Source organism: Alexandromys fortis, unplaced genomic scaffold (genome assembly GCF_014885135.2).
Source record: "Alexandromys fortis isolate MF-2015 unplaced genomic scaffold, M_Fortis_MF-2015_v1.1 scaffold_236, whole genome shotgun sequence".
In the NCBI taxonomy this organism is placed as follows: Eukaryota; Metazoa; Chordata; class Mammalia; order Rodentia; family Cricetidae; genus Alexandromys; species Alexandromys fortis.
The window spans coordinates 518272-536707 of NW_026068189.1; the positions used below are offsets into that span (position 1 = coordinate 518272).

The following is an 18436-nucleotide window of genomic DNA, read 5'->3' on the forward strand; positions in this document are numbered from 1 at the left end:
TTTTTTTTTTTTTTTTTTTTTTTTTTTTTTTTTTTATACTTTAAGGTGCACTCTGAGAAAGGCTCAATGCTTCACTGGAATCCCAAACACTCAGTGTAGTTGTTGGCCAACTAAAATTTGGGCCACAACTACTAATATCCCACAGAAACTGGGATAGCTTATGATGCAGAAGGAAATGACCTAAGCAGTCTGACCGAGTCTATGGAATGTTTCTCCTTACCTAAGGTCTATTCAGGCTAAAGAGACTGACTTAAGAATGAATGTCTAGGCCTATCCATTCAGACACGGTTCAACTGGCAGGGATCCTCAAGGCCCTGGCTCATGGGAAGATGGTCATGGGCATGCCTGGCACCTCAGGCATGTGGGCCTTCTTACAGTTAAGAGATATGTGTGGAGAAATGGGAAAGATAGAAAAACAGAATGCTTCATGCACTATGGAGAGACACCGAAAGGAAGAAATGAAGGTGGTAAGAAGTAGACTGAGGTTGGAGGTCTGCTTGTCACTCAGGGCCATGGTGATGTCTGGACTGGGCAGCTGTCAAAGGCCATTCTGAGTCCCTGGTCCTCCAGCAGGTCCTAGATGGGGTAGATGCTAGGGTGGGTCAACCCAAGGTCCAGTTGTGTCTTGGGTGGTAGCCAAGCTGGTCAGTCCAGCCACTGGGACCACATGCCTTGGGTGACAGGGTGGAGTCAGCTCACCTACAGGCATGCCCTCAGGGTCGTTCAACCTTGCTTGTGGTTAGGGGTGGGGGCCGTCTCTCCAGAGTGCAGGGGCCAGTTCCCTTGCTGTAGTGTCCAGTGAGAGGCAAGGCTAGCTTTCCCAGGGCTAGCAAAGTGTGGAGCTGACTCAGTATGGCCCTTTGATTCATCTCCCATGGTTCCTAAGGCCTCCTAACTCATTGTAATGAATATTTGCAAGTAAAACTGTTTGGACAGAAGTCCACTGTGTGACACACTGCAGCTTCCAATGCCACTATGATGAACGAGCATGGGATGGAGAGGCAGCAAAGATGGAGGGGTGGAGTGTTATAGTGAATCAGAGACTCAACAACTCTGATTGGTGTGAGAGAAGGCAGCAATTGACAGAGGAGTAGGTCATTGCCCAGAGGGGTTGGTGAGAAGGTTTATCTGTTTTTTATACTTTCTGGAGAGAGGCTATAAGGGCAGAGGGCAGATATGGAAGGACTGGGAAATGAGTGGGATTGAGCCACATGATGTAAAATTCCCAAAGAATAGAAAAAGACATTCTTCTGTGAGACAATGGCCTTGTACCCTGTCACTTGTATTATTTTAATAAAATGATGATTGGCCAGTAGCTAGGCAGGAAGTTTAGACAAGATGACGAGAACAGGAGGATTCTGGGAAGAGGGAAGATTCAGTCTGCAGTTGTCATCCAGACACAGAGGAAGCAAGATGAGAAAGCCTTGCTGATAAAAGGTACCAAGCCACATGGCTAACACAGCCAAGAATTATTGGGCTAATTTAAGTTGTAAGAATTAGTTAATAAGAAGCCTGAGCTAATAGGCCAGCCAGTTTATAATTAATGTAGACCTCTATGTGTTTCTTTGGGACTGAATGGCCGCAGGACCAGGTGGGACAAAAAAACATCTGTCAACAACATTCAGATTAATAATCACTTTATAAATGATCAAATTCTCTATAAATGTATTTTATTTTACAGGAACAAGCTTTATTTAGCCTCCTGTATATGTTTTCAAGGTAAAACCTAGAATAAGTAACTGAACATAAGTAAAGTTTATTTAAAATCAGGTATACTTAATAGACAACCCTCAAAACTTTTAGAGATCTGCGGAATATGGCTTTTTAAAATGTTTAATGAAGAACACTTACTATGGCAGACAGAGGTTCCAACTCCTGGCTGCAGCTCTAAGATCTCCAAAGAAGACAGATGGGCATGATAGCTCCACCTGGATTGTGGTAATGCTAACCACTGGGCAGAACTGTCCCATGCTTCACCTGCTTCCAGGACTCTGCACAAACTGTGGACACTGTTGGGTTGATTGCTCTACTTTGCCCCATCACGGTAAGGACAGTCCCCCCAGGTTCCTCCCCTACAAGGAAATCTCTCAGACTTGTGTCTGGCAGCCCAAGGTCAATGAAGCCATTGAGACCATAGGCTCCTAGGGCAACTGTCATTTTATTGATGCAGAGGCCATTTGGATCATATGTCCTGCTATAATCTGTCCTTCTTAGGCCTCTGATGGTGTTGAGTGCTAACTGTAGCTTCATCGATTAAGTAACAGCTGCCTGGTCAATGCATTTCACGTATGAAAACCCTAGTCTGTATCTGTCTTGTTAGAGTTCCACTCAACTAGTAGACACCAACCAGAAGTCAGCTGTGGACTACAAACTGTTCCAAAGGTGATCTATACCATGCCAGCCCTCTGTAGTCCTACAGAGCCTGAAAGCCTGGACTTGCTGAAAGCTGATGTAAATAAACCAAGATGAGATTGCTTCCTGACTCTTTAGCTGAGTCAGCAAACCAGGTGCCTCCCATGAATGCACCATTGCCTTCATCACCTTCTGGAACTTGGATAATATTCCAACCTTCCTGGGCCCTGACCATGGTGCCCTAACTTCAACAGGAAGTAGTTACAGAGGAGAATGTGTTCCTGCTTGTTCTCAACAAATGGCTGGAATCTTAGGTCCAAAGAAACTTCCTGGCAAAGGAGATGAAATGCCTATCTATAGTAGCCATTAGCATACTAAGATTATATGATCTTCAAATATTTGTTCTGTTTATGCTAAATAACTGGGTATAATTTATGAATGAGCAATGTATCTTTTGATGCACAACAAGTTTTGTTTCCCTCTGAGAAAGAATGCTAAGAACCTATCAAGGATTTGACAGGGACATACAAGACAAGCCATTTTATAGAAAAGACAAACTAGGTTCATTCCTTTTTATGATCAAACCACTTTTTTTTTTTTCAAGGATTGGGCTATGCTCCATCTGTAACCTTAACTACAAATTGTTTTTTTTTTTTGATTTAATAAAGTTTTATTTTTCCAAATGTACAGCTGATTGAACCTGTTCAAGCATCTTCACCAGCAGCTGGGGCATCTCCACCCTTTGTGTTTCTGGTGTAAATTACTTGGGCTCTGTGCTTTGAAACCAGCTTGATAAGCCCTTTACTAAGGAGCTCCTGAAGAGCTGCCCTGGCCAAGGAACCACGAATCTTCAGTCTCTCAGAGACCACGGCTGGAGTAATAAGTTTATAGTTGGGCACTTCCTTACAGAGTTTGTCGTATGTAGCCTTGTCAAACAGGACTAGATTGTTGAGCTTGTCCCGAACTTTGCCTTTGGACCACTTCTTCTTTTTGGCCTTGCCACCGGACTTATTTACTGGGTCTTTGTCTTTTTTGGCCGACTTTCCGGCATCTTTCTTCTTCTTGTCATCCTTGGGCGGCGTGATGAAGTTCGGAGAATGGCGACGACCTACAAATTGTTTTGTATTACCTGTTCCAGGGATGGAAATCATGTCTTTATTTCAAAAAAATTGTTTATAAACATGTTGCAATCCTACCTTTGTTTCAAAAGGTTATACAGCTACCTTGTTATGCCTACTTGTTGCTATAACTCCCTTGTTATGCCTGCCTTACAACCATGTCTGTTTCAGGAGGTCATTAGCGCTAACTTGTTAAACTTATGCTCTGCTCCTGTAACCCTGCCTATTTTGACCACCAAATCCCCCATCTGGAAACCCCCTGCCCCAGAACTATAAAAGCCTTGTCTCTCTCACATCCAATGCTAACCTCTCGAACTCTGCCTGAGGGGGAGGCAGCCCATGTACACAAATAAAAAAGTTTGCTTTAATTAATTAATTGTTTGCTTTAATTAATTTGGCCATAATGATTTGGCTCCCATCTTTGGGATCAACATTGTTTAAAAATTATTTAAATTTTATTTTATGGCACCTAGTGCATGCCTTTAATTCCAGCCGTGGGAGGCAGACAGATCTCTGTGAGTTTGAGGCCAACTTGATCTACATAGTGAACTTCAGGACAGCCAGAGTTACGTAGTGAGACCCGGACTTGGAAAAGACAAACAACCAACAACAATAAAAAACAAAGCAGAACAACAAAACCCAAACTATTTTATATGTGTGAGTGTTTGCCTGTATGGGTTTTCAAGCGCTACATGTGTTCCTGGTGCCCACAGAGTCCAGAAGTGGGCAGCTTATCACCTGAGTCTCACTAACATGGCTGCCTAAACATGACCTGAACCAGCACAACAACAATAGACAGGTCACAGTGAATGATGGCAAGGTCACCAGGTCTCACGTCTGCACAAAGAACTGAGAAATGCCGAGAGTGGGAGAATTGGTCCTCTCCAGGGAGGAACACACAAACTGGCTATTCAATACCATATAGTCAACCCTGAAAACACACGTAAAATAACATTGTACAGACTGAGGAGGTATATTTAGAAATATGTATGTATATACATATATACATATAGTGACAATTAAAGAAAAAGAGACCATTAATTCGAAAGAGCAAGGAGATGTGGAAGTGTTTGGAGGGAGGAAAGGGAAGGAGAGGAATGATGTAGTTATAGTAAAATCTTAAAAGCAAAAGAAATAGGGGCTGATGAAATGGCTCAGTGGTTAAAAGCACTGGCTGCTCTTCCAGAGGACCTGGGTTCAATTCCCGGCACCCACATGGCAGCTCACAACTGTCTGTAACTCCAGTTCCAGAGAATCTGATACCTCCACACCAATAAACACACATACACACAAAAACCAAAGCCAAAAGAAATAATAATAAAAAAAAGTGTTGCATAGTAATTTTCTCTGAGATGAAACATTCCCTTCAGGAAGCAGCGAGAGGCTCACCAGACTGAGGAGTAGACAAACTTCACATCTGAGAGAGCTCCGAGTTACAAGGTTCATGAGGCCTCCCCCCCAACAGGATAATAGAAGCAGAAAGCCACTGCCCCCTGAGGAGACTGACTCACTGAGAGGAGATGACTCGCTGAGAGCAACTGTCTGACTCTGCAGGGCTGCATGGCCTGTGGGCACCGCAGGGGTGCAGCTTTCATGATGTCACTTGTGCTTGTGAAGGGGGTTCCCCTTCCCACGAGGAAACTCTCAGCACTCAGAGACAAAAGGAAAAACCTCTTTAATTAGCCCACAGCTGTAGCCTCTGAGCTATTGCCCAAAGAGGCCTAGCCCCATAAGAAAGAGTTCATAGCTTGTATAGAGGAAGGCATTGTCGTAATCTTGTCTCTGTGACCATTGATCATACTCGAGTGGTTTTTTTTTATCTTTGCTTCTAAGGAGATTTTTTTTTCTGCCTCAGAGTTAAGCAAAATTTTCAGGAGCTGAGATGGGCAGGGTTAGTTAAGATGGTTTTATCTTCAGCAGACAGGATTTGCCAATGCTCAGGATAACAGGTGCTCACAGGCAGGCGTCGGTAGCTCAGCTTCAAGCTCTGTTACTGACACCTGTTAGGCATCTTCCACATCCTCTTTACCTTATGTTTTGAGACTGTATTTCTCACTGAGCCTGCAGCTCACTGACTCAGCTAGGCTGACTGGCCTGCAAGTTCGGGATATCCTCTTGACTCCACCTTCCTAGCACAGGAATTACAGATGTGTGCTGCTGTGCCCAGTTGTTATGTGGGAGCTAGGGACTGAAATTAAGTCCTTATGCTTCCATGATAAGCACTTCTTGACTGAGCCATCCCCCAGCCCTGTCTTATATCTTGATTGTGGAGGGATTTGGAGCTTTTGGGGTGCACAGAGCTATCAAAACTCATTGAATTACATTCTCTAATGGATGGAAGTTATTGTTTTTAAGTTATCCGAGTCTGTGCTGAGTCTCATAAAGCGATTTCCCTATCTTGTATTTTAGTTTAGAAAAGTTAAAAACAGTATATAGCGCTGGGCAGTGGTGGCACACTTTTAATCCCAGCACATGAGAGGCAGAGACAGAGAGATCTCAGTGAGTTGGAGGCTAGCCTGGTCTACAAAGTGAGTTCCAGGGCAGCTAAGACTGTTACATAGAGAAACCCTGTCTAGAAAAACAAAACGAAACAACAACAATAAAAAACAAACAAACAAAAAAAGGGAAAAAAAAAAGAAAAAAAGAGAAATTAAAAAAAAATTAGTATATAACTTGTTCCCAGGACAGTAAGTGGCAGGAATATGAAGGAATATAATAGGTGTTGTGGCTACTGCCCTGGAGATTATATGTTCCTAGTGTGTCACGAATCCCTGGGATCTTTCTGGATCTAAAACATACTGTTGGTCTTCCACAAATGCTTTATGGTGAATGAGATTTTATTACCAAATAATGAAATTATGAAATAACTGATAATCTTTTACTTTTGTGTTTGTTTGTGTGTGTGTGTGGGTACCTATGTGCACATGTAGAAGCCAGAAGTCAACTTTTGGTGCTGTTCCTAGATGGCGTCCATCTGGGACCAGGATCTCTCACTCGGCCTGAAATTCTCTCATTGGACTGGGCAGTGCGCCCTGGGGAGCCATCTGTTTCCACCTTATCAGTGCTAGAACTAGACGCACACAACACTGTGCCCAACTTTTACATGGATTCTGGGGATCAAACTTAGTGCTTGTATTTGCGTTGGCAAGTTCGTTACCAACCGAGCTGTCTCCCCTCCCTTTTTTGGTGATGAGCTTCATTGGGCAGCCCAGGCCTGGATGTTTAGATCAGGCTAAATGTTGGGATTACAAACATGTCTTACTCTGCCTGGCTCCAGTCAATCTTCAGTTCCTATGATTGTTGGGTCCCTGAGATTGATGATGGTGGTTGGAGGACACTGGGCAGAAAGGAGCAGTGCTAAGGGTCCTGCCTCAGCTTCCCTTTGTAGTAGACCTTCCTCGCTGCTGTGTCATGATGTGTGGGTTCAGACTCCCCGGCAGAGCAGTGTGCTGGGTGCTGCCTGTCGTGTGCTCCCCTTTCTGCCTGCGAGAGCATCATTTTCCTGTGCTGCCTGGGCAGGGCTAGCATGTCCAAGCAGCTACTTCATCCACGTGCATGAAATATTAACAGTCCGTGCTCTGGAAGGAGACCTGGAGACACTCCCTGGAAGGTACCTCTCGCCAGTAGGTAGTGAATGATTGATGAATGAGAAATAAAATATTGATGTTTTGAGTCACATATCAGGCCTGTTTCCTCTCAAAGAGTCTTGTGTTATTAAATATAAGAATTTAGAGAATGGGTTGTTTTTGGCTCTGTTTGGGACATGGCAACTTTAGATTTGCTGTGACTTAGAGATACCCCGGAATAGTAAGACTGGGGCCCCTGGAAACTTGGCAGATGGACACTGGGAATCAATAATAGGAAATTTTACTTTCCTTGGGCCATAGAAACTGATTGGTGCCTAGGTAATGGAGTTTCCGTGCATGCACACGACCTGCAGAGATGTACTTATTCAGGTAGGGCTGCGCTAGCCCACAGGCCCCTGGCTTTGTCCTCCTCACTCACAAGCACTTCCACCCCCTTTCATCAATTCTGTTACTGAAAGCCATGTGTATGATTTTAGTGACACTCGTTTTAAAATGTCTTTCCTTGACCATTTGTGATTTCCCGAAGTGGCCTGTGTCTGTTACTGGGAAAACTGTCTTTCACGAGGGGTGAGAGCCCCCCCTGTCTTAGGTATAAGGAAGAGCATTTAGAATACAGTTAGGAACCGTGTAGAGAGGACAGCTGATTGTGGGGAGCCCAACCGCAGGTCACATCTGTGACACAGCTCCCGTACCTAAGGGAACACTGAGACGAGGGTGAAAAGATGAAAAGATCATAAGAGCCAGAGAACCAGGAAATCTGCTGTGCGATTTCTCCCAGAAACCACAGGGAAGCTACACTCATAATACCTCAACAGCATGGCTGCCTAGACAAGACCTGAACAACACAGCACCAACAGACTTGCTAATATGGAAAGGGGAAATCTCACGGGGCCCCATTGCTAGATAAAGAACTACAGGCAAATAAGGAATGCAGAAAGTCGGAGAAAAAGTCTTCTCGAGGAATAGGCCCCATAATTGGTTATCCAACATCACGTAGTCACCCCTGAATCCACATACACACAGGCAGCACTGATCAAAACCATCAGGTTGTACTTATATCTATACATACATGCATATATTCATACATACACACATGTGTATAGAAGGTAACACCGCGGTGTGTTCATAGGCCCTCTGCTTTGTCCTCATGGCAAGCACTTCCACTCTCTTTGGCCAATTCTTCCCCCACCACCGAGACAGAGTCTCTCTGGAACTTATTCTGTAGACCAGGCTGGTCTCAGACTTGGAGATCCGCCTCTCTCTGCTTCCCAAGTGCTGGGATTAAAGGTGTGTGCCTCGCTGCCTGGCTAGCCAATTTTTTTTTCTGATCATCTTTTTTTTAATATTTTATTTATTTATTTATCTATCTATTTATTTATTAATTAAAGATTTCTGTCCCTTCCCCACCGCCGCCTCCCCTTTCCCTCCCCCTCCCCCAATCAACTCCCCCTCCCTCCTCATGAAAGGTATACATATATCTTCTTAGTGAGACTCCTTTTAAAAAAGATTTATCTTGACCAGTTGTGATTTTCTTCAAAAAGAGACCATAAATTTGAGAGGGAGCAAAATGAAAGAAACGGGAGGGGTGGGAGGGAAGAAAGGGGAAGTGATGCAATTATAGTTTAAGTTAAAAATAAGATAAAAATTCAAAAATACAATGAGAGAAGGAAGGTTTATTTTAGTTTATGTTTGTGGGTATGTGTGTGTATATCTGTATGTGTGCATGGATGGGGCAGAGGTGACTAAGGAGGGCAGATCTTCTGGAGCTCGGAGCTCTTGGGGGTTGTGGGCCATGTGATGTGGTTGCTGGGAAACAGTTCCTCTAGGAAAGACGCCATGCTCTTAGCCACAGAGTCACCTCTAAAGCCCCTCACTACTTTCTGATCAATAGTTTTTTAAGTAGCAATTGCCTTGCCTTTGTAGAAGACCAAGTGAGGGTTTGTCTCTTTCAGGCCACTCAGGTACCCACCTCCATTCTTCAACAGCAGAACTTTGGTAACCTTCGTTATTCATTACTTATACTAAATATAGCTCCAGCTGAGCAGCAGTAAATGTAGATTATGCTTTCTTTCCTGTAATATTTTTATTTTCTCTTGAGGTTAGGAAACACCTTTATATTAGCTACTTCTCTGTTCCTGTCACAAAATATCATGGTCAAAAGCAACGTAAAGAAAAAGGGTCTGTTTGGCTTATGATTCCAGAGGGCTAGAGCCCATAATAGTGGGAAAGGCATGGCGGCAGATGGGGGGGGGGAAAGAGAGAGAGAGAGAGAGAGAGAGCGCATGAGAAAGCGCACAAGCAAAGTGGGGGACAAGGCTATAAACCCTCAAAACCCACTTCAGTGATGTGCTTTCTCCAGCCAGCAAGGCTTTGCCACCAACTGGGGACCAAGTATTCAAAGATATGAGCCCATGTGTGACATTTCTCTTTCAAACCACAATAACCTTGTTTTTAGTTTTCCACTTTAAGGCACTTTATGGCCTTAACACCTTTCCCCTCTGTGAGAGCTCCCTTCCCGGCCCCCTTTCTAGTAAAGTCCACATGGGACCAGTATTTAGGATAAGACCAATAGGTTCCCCCACAATCATTTTTTTTTTGTCCTCTCGCCACTTGTCCAAAGGCTGCTGCTATCTGGGGTCACCTCCCCAAGGAATCATAGCCTGTTTTTCTGGCTCGGGCAGTTCCATCACAGCATGGTGGAGGCTGGGGGATAATCTGTGGCCGGCCTGTTTCTTAGCAGAAGCATCACCTGAGGGGATAAGACACAACCCCTCTTGGGGCAGTTAGTTATAGTGATGGGGAGTCTAAGAATCAGGCTTGCCTTGAACGAGGCTGCTGTCCAGAGTAATTTATGGGACAGGATCCAAGAGGCAGAGCTTGGATGTGTATTCTGGGATGGAGGGGACATCAGGGGCAGAGTAGGAGCTCAGCTGTTGTCCTCATTCCAGGGTTGTTTGAGGTGGTCAGTTTTAGGGGTTGGTTTGTGTTGGCTCTTAAGGTATGCTCCTGGCTCGAGTCCACAGCAGTGCTGGCGTGGGTATGGGGTATCCATGGCTTGACCCCTGCAACTTCAAGAGTTGTGTATAACCTGATAAGGCCCTATTTATTTTCTCAACCAGGTCTGAAGACGGAAGGTTTTACTTTGTGCACAAGCTCCAGGTTGATTCTCTGTGCAGGTAGCGAAGGTTATACCTGGCCCGAGAAAGTGCACACAGCTATGTGGGACAAGAACCCGACAAAAGGCACCCAAGGAAGGAAGTGCTGTTTGTGCTCGCAGTTAGTACCAGAGATGCTCCTGTTTCTGCCTCTCCAGTGCTGGGATTACAAGCGTGCACCACGCCTGGCCTGTTTTACCTCTCTCTGGGTGGGGATCGAACTCAGGATCTCGTGCTTGCAAGGCTAGTCCTTAGTGACTGAGCTTTGCCCCCAGCCTTTGCTGAATGCTTCCCTATTATGGAGGAGCTAATTCCTTTCTGCTCTCAGAGGAGGCTTCCTCATTCCAACCACTGCATCCCATGCCCCTCCAAATCCGTCAGAGTCTCCCTGAGCATCCTGACATGCCATTCACTTTTGGAGTTACATTTAAACTTCTTTGTTTTTTGTTTACCCCACTGTATCCTTTTTGGACAGATCCAAGGGGCTGAGCTTCCTCTGAATGGCTGATATTTTGCTTGTTTTGAGACAGTCTTGGTATATAACCCAGGTGGTTCCAAACTTGCCATTCACCTGAGTGCAGAAATTATGAGTATATGCAGTGTTGCCTGGTCTTGGTTAAAACTTTACCTTTTTGGATTAGTTATAGCTTGTGAACCATCTGTTTCACTCTTCCTTAACTTCTTGGAAAATTTTCTACATGAGAAAATACGTTGTACTTACTCCAAACACGTGTACCAAGCCCCAGCACAGGTGAAGCTCTGTATAGTACTGTCCGCAGTGGTTTGAATGGGAGTGGCCCTCATACACTCACGTGTTGGAGTGCTTGGCCCATAGACAGTAGCATTATTAGGAGGTGTGGCCTTGGTGGAGTATGTGTGGTCTTAGAGGAAGTGTGTCACTGTGGGGCAGGCTTTGAAGTCTCATATGCTCAAGCTGTGCCCACTGTGATGCACAGTCTCCTTTTGCTGCCTGTGGTCAAGATACAGAACTCTCCGCTCTACTCCAGCATCCTGTCTGCCTGCATGCTGCCAAGCTTCTCACCATGAGGATAAAGGACTGAACCTCTGCTGTAAGCCAGCTCCAGTTAAATGTTTTCCTTGATAAGAGTTGCCATGGTCATCTTCACAGCAATAGAAACCCTAAGACACTGTTCTTGGTATTTCCACCTTTATGTTGTAAACTTCTTTTCTTTTTAAAAATTCATTTATTTGATTAGTTTATTTGTGTGTGTGCAGGTGTGTGTGCCTGTGCACTTGGAGAGCAGAAGAGGGTGCTGGTGTGCTCCTCTAGCATTGTCCCTCGTTCCTTTGAGGCAGGGGCTCTCCCTGGTCCCAGGGCTCTTGTTTTCTCCCTAGGCTGGAAGCCAGCAAACATCAGTAATCCTCCTGTCTCCACCTCCTCAGAGCTGGGATTATTGGTATGGGCAGGATGCCGGGTTTGTTGTGTGGGTGCTGGGATTTGAACTCTTGTCCTTGCTACTCCACAGCAAGTTTTTTTTTTTTTTTTTTTGCAAGGTTTCTCTCTGTAGCTTTGGTGTCTGTCCTGGAACTAGCTCTTTTATACCAGGCTGGCCTTGAACACACAGAGATAACACCTGCCTCTGCCTTCTGAGTATTGGGAATAAAGGCGCGCAACACCACCGCCTGACACAGCAAGTATTCTTAATCATTGAGTCACATTACTCCAACCTCTTGAACTCATTTTCAAAGTATTTTTTATTGTTCTGAGCAAATTGTTGTTAGATTGTTATGATTTTATAAGCACACAGACCAAGGGATGAACTGCATAAAAGCCTTGGACTACAGAGGCAACACATGTCAGACATAAATGGTGGTTGACAGGGACTGAAGTAAACCTGCACAGGAGAGCCGATGGTGCTATGTATCCGAGCGGCCTCTGAGATGGACGGGAGTCCATGCCTGGGGTGACTAAGGGCACCTGAATTATCCTGCAGCCCTAACTTGGCTGGATCAGCATTTTGATAGGTTTAGAGGAATGCTTTATCTGGATCCTACAGTGGAACAGGGACCTTGGAGCGATGCACAGGAGTTTCAAGGCTCTGCTCTGTCGTTTAGCCTGTCGTTCTGAGTCCAACAAGAGAATTTATGGCTCACCCAGTATCCATTGTTCTGGGAATAGTTCAGTCGGAAAAGTGTTAAAGTATGAGTTCTTGAGTTTGATCCCAAGAACCCATGTAAAGAAGCCGACATGGTTTCATGTGTTTATAATACTAGTCCTGGGAAGGCAGAGGCGGTGGACTGAATGGGAGGCCGAGGAGTTGGACGGACAGCCAGCCTCACCTGCTTGGTGAGCTCCAGGGCAAGGAGACACACTGTCTCAAAAAACAAGATGTCTGCTTGGTGGGGTGACACAAGCCTTTAATCCCAGGACTCTGGAGGCAGAGGAAGGCCGATCTCTGTGAGTTCAAGGCCAGCCTGGTCTATACAGTGATTCCACACTACACATTGAAACTATGCCTCAAGCAACAACAACAACAACAACAACAACAACAAACAACCCTTCCCCCAATAACCTCAGAACAAGGCGGATAGCAGCTAAGGCGCAACAGAAAAGGTTGCTCTCTGGACTCCACATGCGCATGCATGCGCCTGCATCACTGTGAGGGCACACACAAACATAGACACATGCACACAAGCATCCACGTGCTTATTGTACATGCTCCACTCTACTGTCCTGCGTTTAAGTTGGGATTATTTCTTCCGTGGTGAGCAAACCATGCTTGTGCTTTTGCTTTTTGGATGATGAACAAGCCCGTGTTCAAGATGGTCCACACTTGGTGACAAAACCTGCTAATTTGGACCGTAAGCAAGCGTTGGAATGAAGCCTCCACTGATTTGTGTTAGATGCTGGCATGAACGGCTTTCACAGATTAAATGTTACCTTCGCGAAGCTAGTGAGACTTGGAATTAAACATTACTGCATCGGAGCCTGGTGCAACCTCACAAATATGATCCTGATTGTTCATGGTGATAAAATAGAAGTATTAGTCAATTTTTGAAAAGTTTCTTTTCTTCCCTTTTTTATGTTTTTTTTTCATTTTTTTCTACTCATCTTTTGCATCATATATCTTGATTCCATTCATTTCCCCATCCCTTTACATCCACCCTCTGCCCCTGCATCTCCCCCAAATAAAAAAAAATTTAAGAGAAAAATGTGAAGAAACGGGGAAAAATTGAAAATTTCGTCATGGATTGAAGACCTGGATATTAATCCACACACCTATGAACACCTGAGTTTTGACAAGCAAAAAGTATAAAATGGAAAAAAGAAAGCATATTCAGCAAATGGAGCTGGCATAACTGGATATATTTAGAAGATACATGTAGAAGAATGAAAATATATCCATATCTATAACCATGCATAAAACTCAAGTCCAAATGGTTCAAAGACCTCAATATAAAGCCAGCCACACTGAACTTCATAGAAGAGAAAGTGGGAAGTACACTTGAACGTATTGGCACAGGATACCACTTCTTAAATATAACCCCAGCAGCAGACATTGAGAGAAACAATTAATAAATGGGACCTCCTGAAACTGAAAAGCTTCTGTAAAGCAAAGGACATGGTCAACAAGACAAAACGACAGCCTACAGAATGGGAAAAGATCTTCACCAACCCCACATCTGACAAAGTTCTGATCTCCAAAATATACAAAGAGGGGCTGGAGAGATGGCTCAAAGGTTAAGAGCACTGGCTGCTCTTCCAGAGGTCCTGAGTTCAATTCCCAGCAACCACATGGTGGCTCACAACCATCTGTACTGAGATCTGGTGCCCTGCTCTGGCGTGCGGGCATACATTGAGGCAGAATGTTGTATACATAATAAATAATAAATAAATCTTAAAAAAAGGAACCAAAATATACAAAGAACTCAAGAAATTAAACATCAAAAGAACAAATAATCCACTAAAAATGGGGTGCAGATTTAAACAGAGAACTCCCAACAGAGGAATCTAAAATTTAAAAAAATGCTCAACATTCTTAGTCATCAGAGAAATTGCAAACCAAAACAACTCTGAGATTCCATCTTACACCTGTAAGAATGGCCAAGATCAAAAACACTGATGACAACTTGGATTGGATGCTAGAGAAGATGTGGGATAAAGGGAACACTCCTGCATTGCTGGTGGGAGTGTAAGCTGGTACAGCCCCTTTGGATACCAGTATGGTGATTTCTCAGAAAATAAGGAAACAACTTTCCTCAAGACTTAGCAATACCACTTTTGGGTATATACATACACAAAGGATTCTCAATAGTACCCCAAGAACATGTGCTCAACTATGTTCATAGCAGCATTGTTTGTCATAGACAGAACCTGGAAACAACCTAAATGCCCCTCAACCAAAGAATGGATAAGGAAAATGTGGTGCATTTACACAATGGAGTACTACACAGCAGAAAAAATACTGACATCGTGAAATTTACAGGCAAATGGATGGATCTAGAAAACATCATATTGAGTGAGGTAACCCTGATCCAGAAAGACAATTATGATAATAATTGTTACTCATAAGTACTCATTCATAAGTGGTTCTTAAACATAAAGCAAAAAAAAAAAAAACCTAGCCTACAATTCACAATCCCAGAGAACCTAGACAACAATGAGGACCCTAAGAGAGGCATACATGGATCTAATCTACATGAGAAGTAGAAAAAGACAAGATCTCCTGAGTAAATTGGGAGCATGGGGTCCATGGAAGAGGGTTGAAGGGGAGGAGAGAGGCAGGGAGGGGAGCAGAGAAAAATGTAGAGCTCAATAAAAACAATAAAAAATATTATCATGGAAGCTGCAGTGTGACATGGTGAGTCACACAATAAACCCTTCGTCCATACATCTTTACTTGCAAGTGTTCATTACAAAGAGCCAATAACTGGTTTGAGGCCCCTGGTTTCTGCTATACTGTCGATGCTGGACCTTCACTGGGACTCCTCTTGGATATTCTGCTGTTGCTATGTGTTGAGATCCTGCGGCTCTGGGTCTGTGGGTCAGGCCCCGTCATGTACTCCAGTAGATAGATGGGGTGGATGCTGGGGCAAGCCAAGTCATAATCCTGGTTCTGGACTTAGGCAGCTATAGGGTTGGTTGGTCTGTCAGCTAGTTCTCCCCTGTCCTCACCGCCAGGGTGAGCTCTCCAGCATTGCTCTGCGAATTCACCTCTTGCAGCATTGAAGGAGGGTTGGGGCCGGTTCTCCTGCTTTTCAGGCCTTCTGGGTTGGCTCTCCCCCACCTACACCATCAGGCCCAACTCTATTGTGTTGCCCAGGTGAGATACAGAGGCCACTCTCCTGAGTGCTGCAGTTGGTGAGGGGCAGGGACAGTCCTCCTGCTCTTATGGCCCCAGGTCCAGCTCCTCCACCTGTCTCAGGTGCTGATGGGCAGAAGGTGGCAGGGATGGCATCTCTCCTCTGCCCAAGCTACCACATGTCTGATGAGTAATGGGGACAATTTTCTTTTGCTCTTAACACTGGAGCTGTTTCACCCTCACTTCTAACCCCTGTGCTGCCTAGGAGAAGGGCCGGACCCATTTCCTGAGGGCTGCAGCTTGTAAGGGGGAGGGTCAGCTCTCTCATCTGTTGTAGGCAGTAAGGGGGTGAGGGATAAGGAGGTGAAGGCTTCTCTCACCCTCCCACACTACCATCTGACAGACAAGCAGTGACAGACAGATAACGCTCCCACACTTACAACTTCAGGACTGATTTCACTCACACCTTCACCAACAGGGTTGGCACTACTGTGTTGCCCAGGAAAGATGCAAGGCCTGATAGAGAACAGGGCAGCTCTCCTGCTCTTGTCACCTCAGGTCAACTTCCACCTGCCTTAGGCACTGATGGACTGGTGCAAGGGCAGGGTGACTCTCCCCAGCCTGTGCTGCCTCCTGGCGGATGAGGGGTGGGACTAGGTCTCCCACGCTCACATTCTCAGGGTTGGCTCGCCTGTGCTCTCATCCACAGGGCCGTCTCTGCTGGGCTGCCCCAATACCTTCCCATATGTTGCAGCTGGTACAGGGGGCAGCTCCCTGCTCAGCCAGTTCCGTCTCAGCCTGCTCCTTCCTCTCATGTCTCTTCCCTTCCTCTTTTGTCTCTTCAGATACACTTCTCTCCACAGGACCCGAGCCATTCTGTCTCTCCCACACCAAACCAGACCACACCTCTGCCCACTCTAACAGTGCCTGTCTGTCGGGGGCTGCAAGGTACCAGGTGGACCTGAGTTTTCTCCTCAGAACCTGGGGCAGAAAGGCCCAGGCCTGCATGTGGGTCTCCTTCTCCCGCTCAGGTTGCCGCGTTGCTGGCTTGGGCCATGCTTCCTCACCACACAGAGATCATTACAGTGAGCAGCCGCCTGGTGCCTGTGGCACCTGTCAGGCACCTGGTTGGTGCATTTGGGCAAGTTTTGACCACCCCAGCTGCATGACATGGAGTGGGGGCTTGGCAGGAGTCAGCAGAGGCTGGGGTTAGGATCCCTGACCCATGCTTGGCTGAGTTCTGCCCTGAAAAGTTTCTTTTCTTAAATTTAACACTAACTCAAGGGGAGTCCTTGGCGCAGTATTTGACCCAAAACAATGATACTAGTGTTATAATAACGATCATTATTTATTGATTTCTTAGCAGAGTTAGAAGATGAGGTTTTCTGGACTGTAGTTGTCTGATGGTCAGACAATTTGGGTTGCTAACGCATCTCAATACTTACACCATCAGCGAATTAGTACAGACAGTTTAATGACTCAAAATAAGTTTCTACAGCTATAAAATGGGGACAAATTCCTCCTACGTGCAGGGAAGATGAAGAGTCTGTGGTGGGTCTAGAAAGTATCTGGGACCATAGCCTTTGCATAGTCATAGCCTTTGGCTTCTGCATGCTTGTATAATAAGCTACGTCAGCACAAGCTATAGGCTGGCAAGCCCCTTACCTGACCGGCCATCTTGTCAACTGCCATCTTGGTTTTTGAGACATGTATCTCACTAACCAGTGCTAGCCCCAGAGACCTGCCTGCCTCTGTCTTCTCAGCATGAAGATTGCAAGAGGCAGAAGCCCTTTTATTTATTTTTGATGTGGGTTCTGAGAATTGGAACTTGGATCTTTGTGCTTGTGTGTCAAGCACTTTGCCTACTGGGACTTCTCCCCAGATCCACCTTGCAATTAATACTGCGTATGTCAAAGAATGAAGGTTTGATAGAACTCAGGAAAATCAATAGACTATCATGAATTCTTCTGATTTAAGTCACTGGAGAATTTGGGGAGTGCAGCAGGAAGCCAGAGTGTGTTTGCTTTGCGAGCTCAGCTGGGAGGTGACGGAGAGTGATGGGGAGACAGCGGGAAGATCCCATGGAGACAGTGCTAGACTAGGGAAAGGAGGTGAGAAAAGGGATGGGAGTGGATACAAAGTACATAACATGCTTGATGAATGTTCGTGTATGAGACTTACCACTGTGTGCTGGAGAGACGGCTCAGCAACTAGGAGTGCATACTGCTTTTGCACAGAACCCAAGTTCAGTTCCCAGCACCATGTTGTGCGTGTCACAGCCTCGTGTGACTCCAGCTCCAGGGTATCTGATGCCCTCATCTGGTCTCTATGAGTACCTGCCTCATGTGCACACACCCATGTGCAGACACATATCCATACATATAATTAAAAATAAAAAATAAATCTTAGAAACTCTCATCACTATGTACCATGATGGTTAGCTTTGTCAACTCGACGTAACCTAGACTTACTTGGGAATAGAATCTCAGAGGTGCAGGTTTTCCTACATTGGGTTGGTCCATGGCCATGTCTGTGGGAAATTGTCTTGATTGTTAACATCGGAGGACACAGCCCAATGTGGGTGGCACCATTACCTAAGCAGGGTGGAGAAATGGAGCCAAGCACACGCAAACTTGCACACATGAATTCATATCTCTCTGCTCTTGACTGTGGGTGGGGTGTGGTCATAAGTCTCAAGCTCCTGCCCCTTGTAATGGAGAGACCTGGAACTGCAAGCCCAAATAAACACCTGCTTTTTAGAGTTGTTTTTGGACAACTTTATTTTCTCATAGTTATAGAAATGAAAGCATGATAATACACTAATAATAAAATAAAGAAGAGTAACACAGGGCCAACTTTCCAGGCCAGCCTTCTTCAGAGCCCTGCATTTGTCTTGTTCAAACAGCCTTCCCTCTTATGCTACTGTCTACTTGCCCTGGGGTGACCTCACCCGCCTCCCA

At 45.2% G+C, this 18436-nt stretch overlaps 1 protein-coding gene across 1 annotated transcript; it reads right to left on the reverse strand.

The window, feature by feature from the left end:
- Nucleotides 1–2999: 2999 nt before the first annotated feature.
- LOC126492805 (40S ribosomal protein S25-like) lies at nucleotides 3000–17168 on the reverse strand. Its single transcript, XM_050129374.1, has 3 exons — nucleotides 17142–17168; nucleotides 16214–16457; nucleotides 3000–3460 (listed from the first exon to the last, which is right to left on the reverse strand). Exons 1-3 carry the CDS (start codon nucleotides 17166–17168, stop codon nucleotides 3057–3059), a joined length of 675 nt encoding a protein of 224 aa, XP_049985331.1. The 3' UTR covers nucleotides 3000–3056.
- Between the last annotated feature and the right edge of the window lie 1268 nt (nucleotides 17169–18436).

Bases quoted from the DNA above. Each gene is read 5' to 3' on its own strand.
- LOC126492805 (XM_050129374.1), bottom strand. From the start codon at position 17,168: ATGGCAGTTGACAAGATGGCCGGTCAG. The intron at 16,458-17,141 runs GTAAGGGGCTTG...TTTCTGCCCCAG, and splicing joins TTGACAAGATGGCCGGTCAG to GTTCTGAGGAGAAAACTCAG. The intron at 3,461-16,213 runs GTATTGGGGCAG...AACAATTTGTAG, and splicing joins CAGCTGCAACATATGGGAAG to GTCGTCGCCATTCTCCGAAC.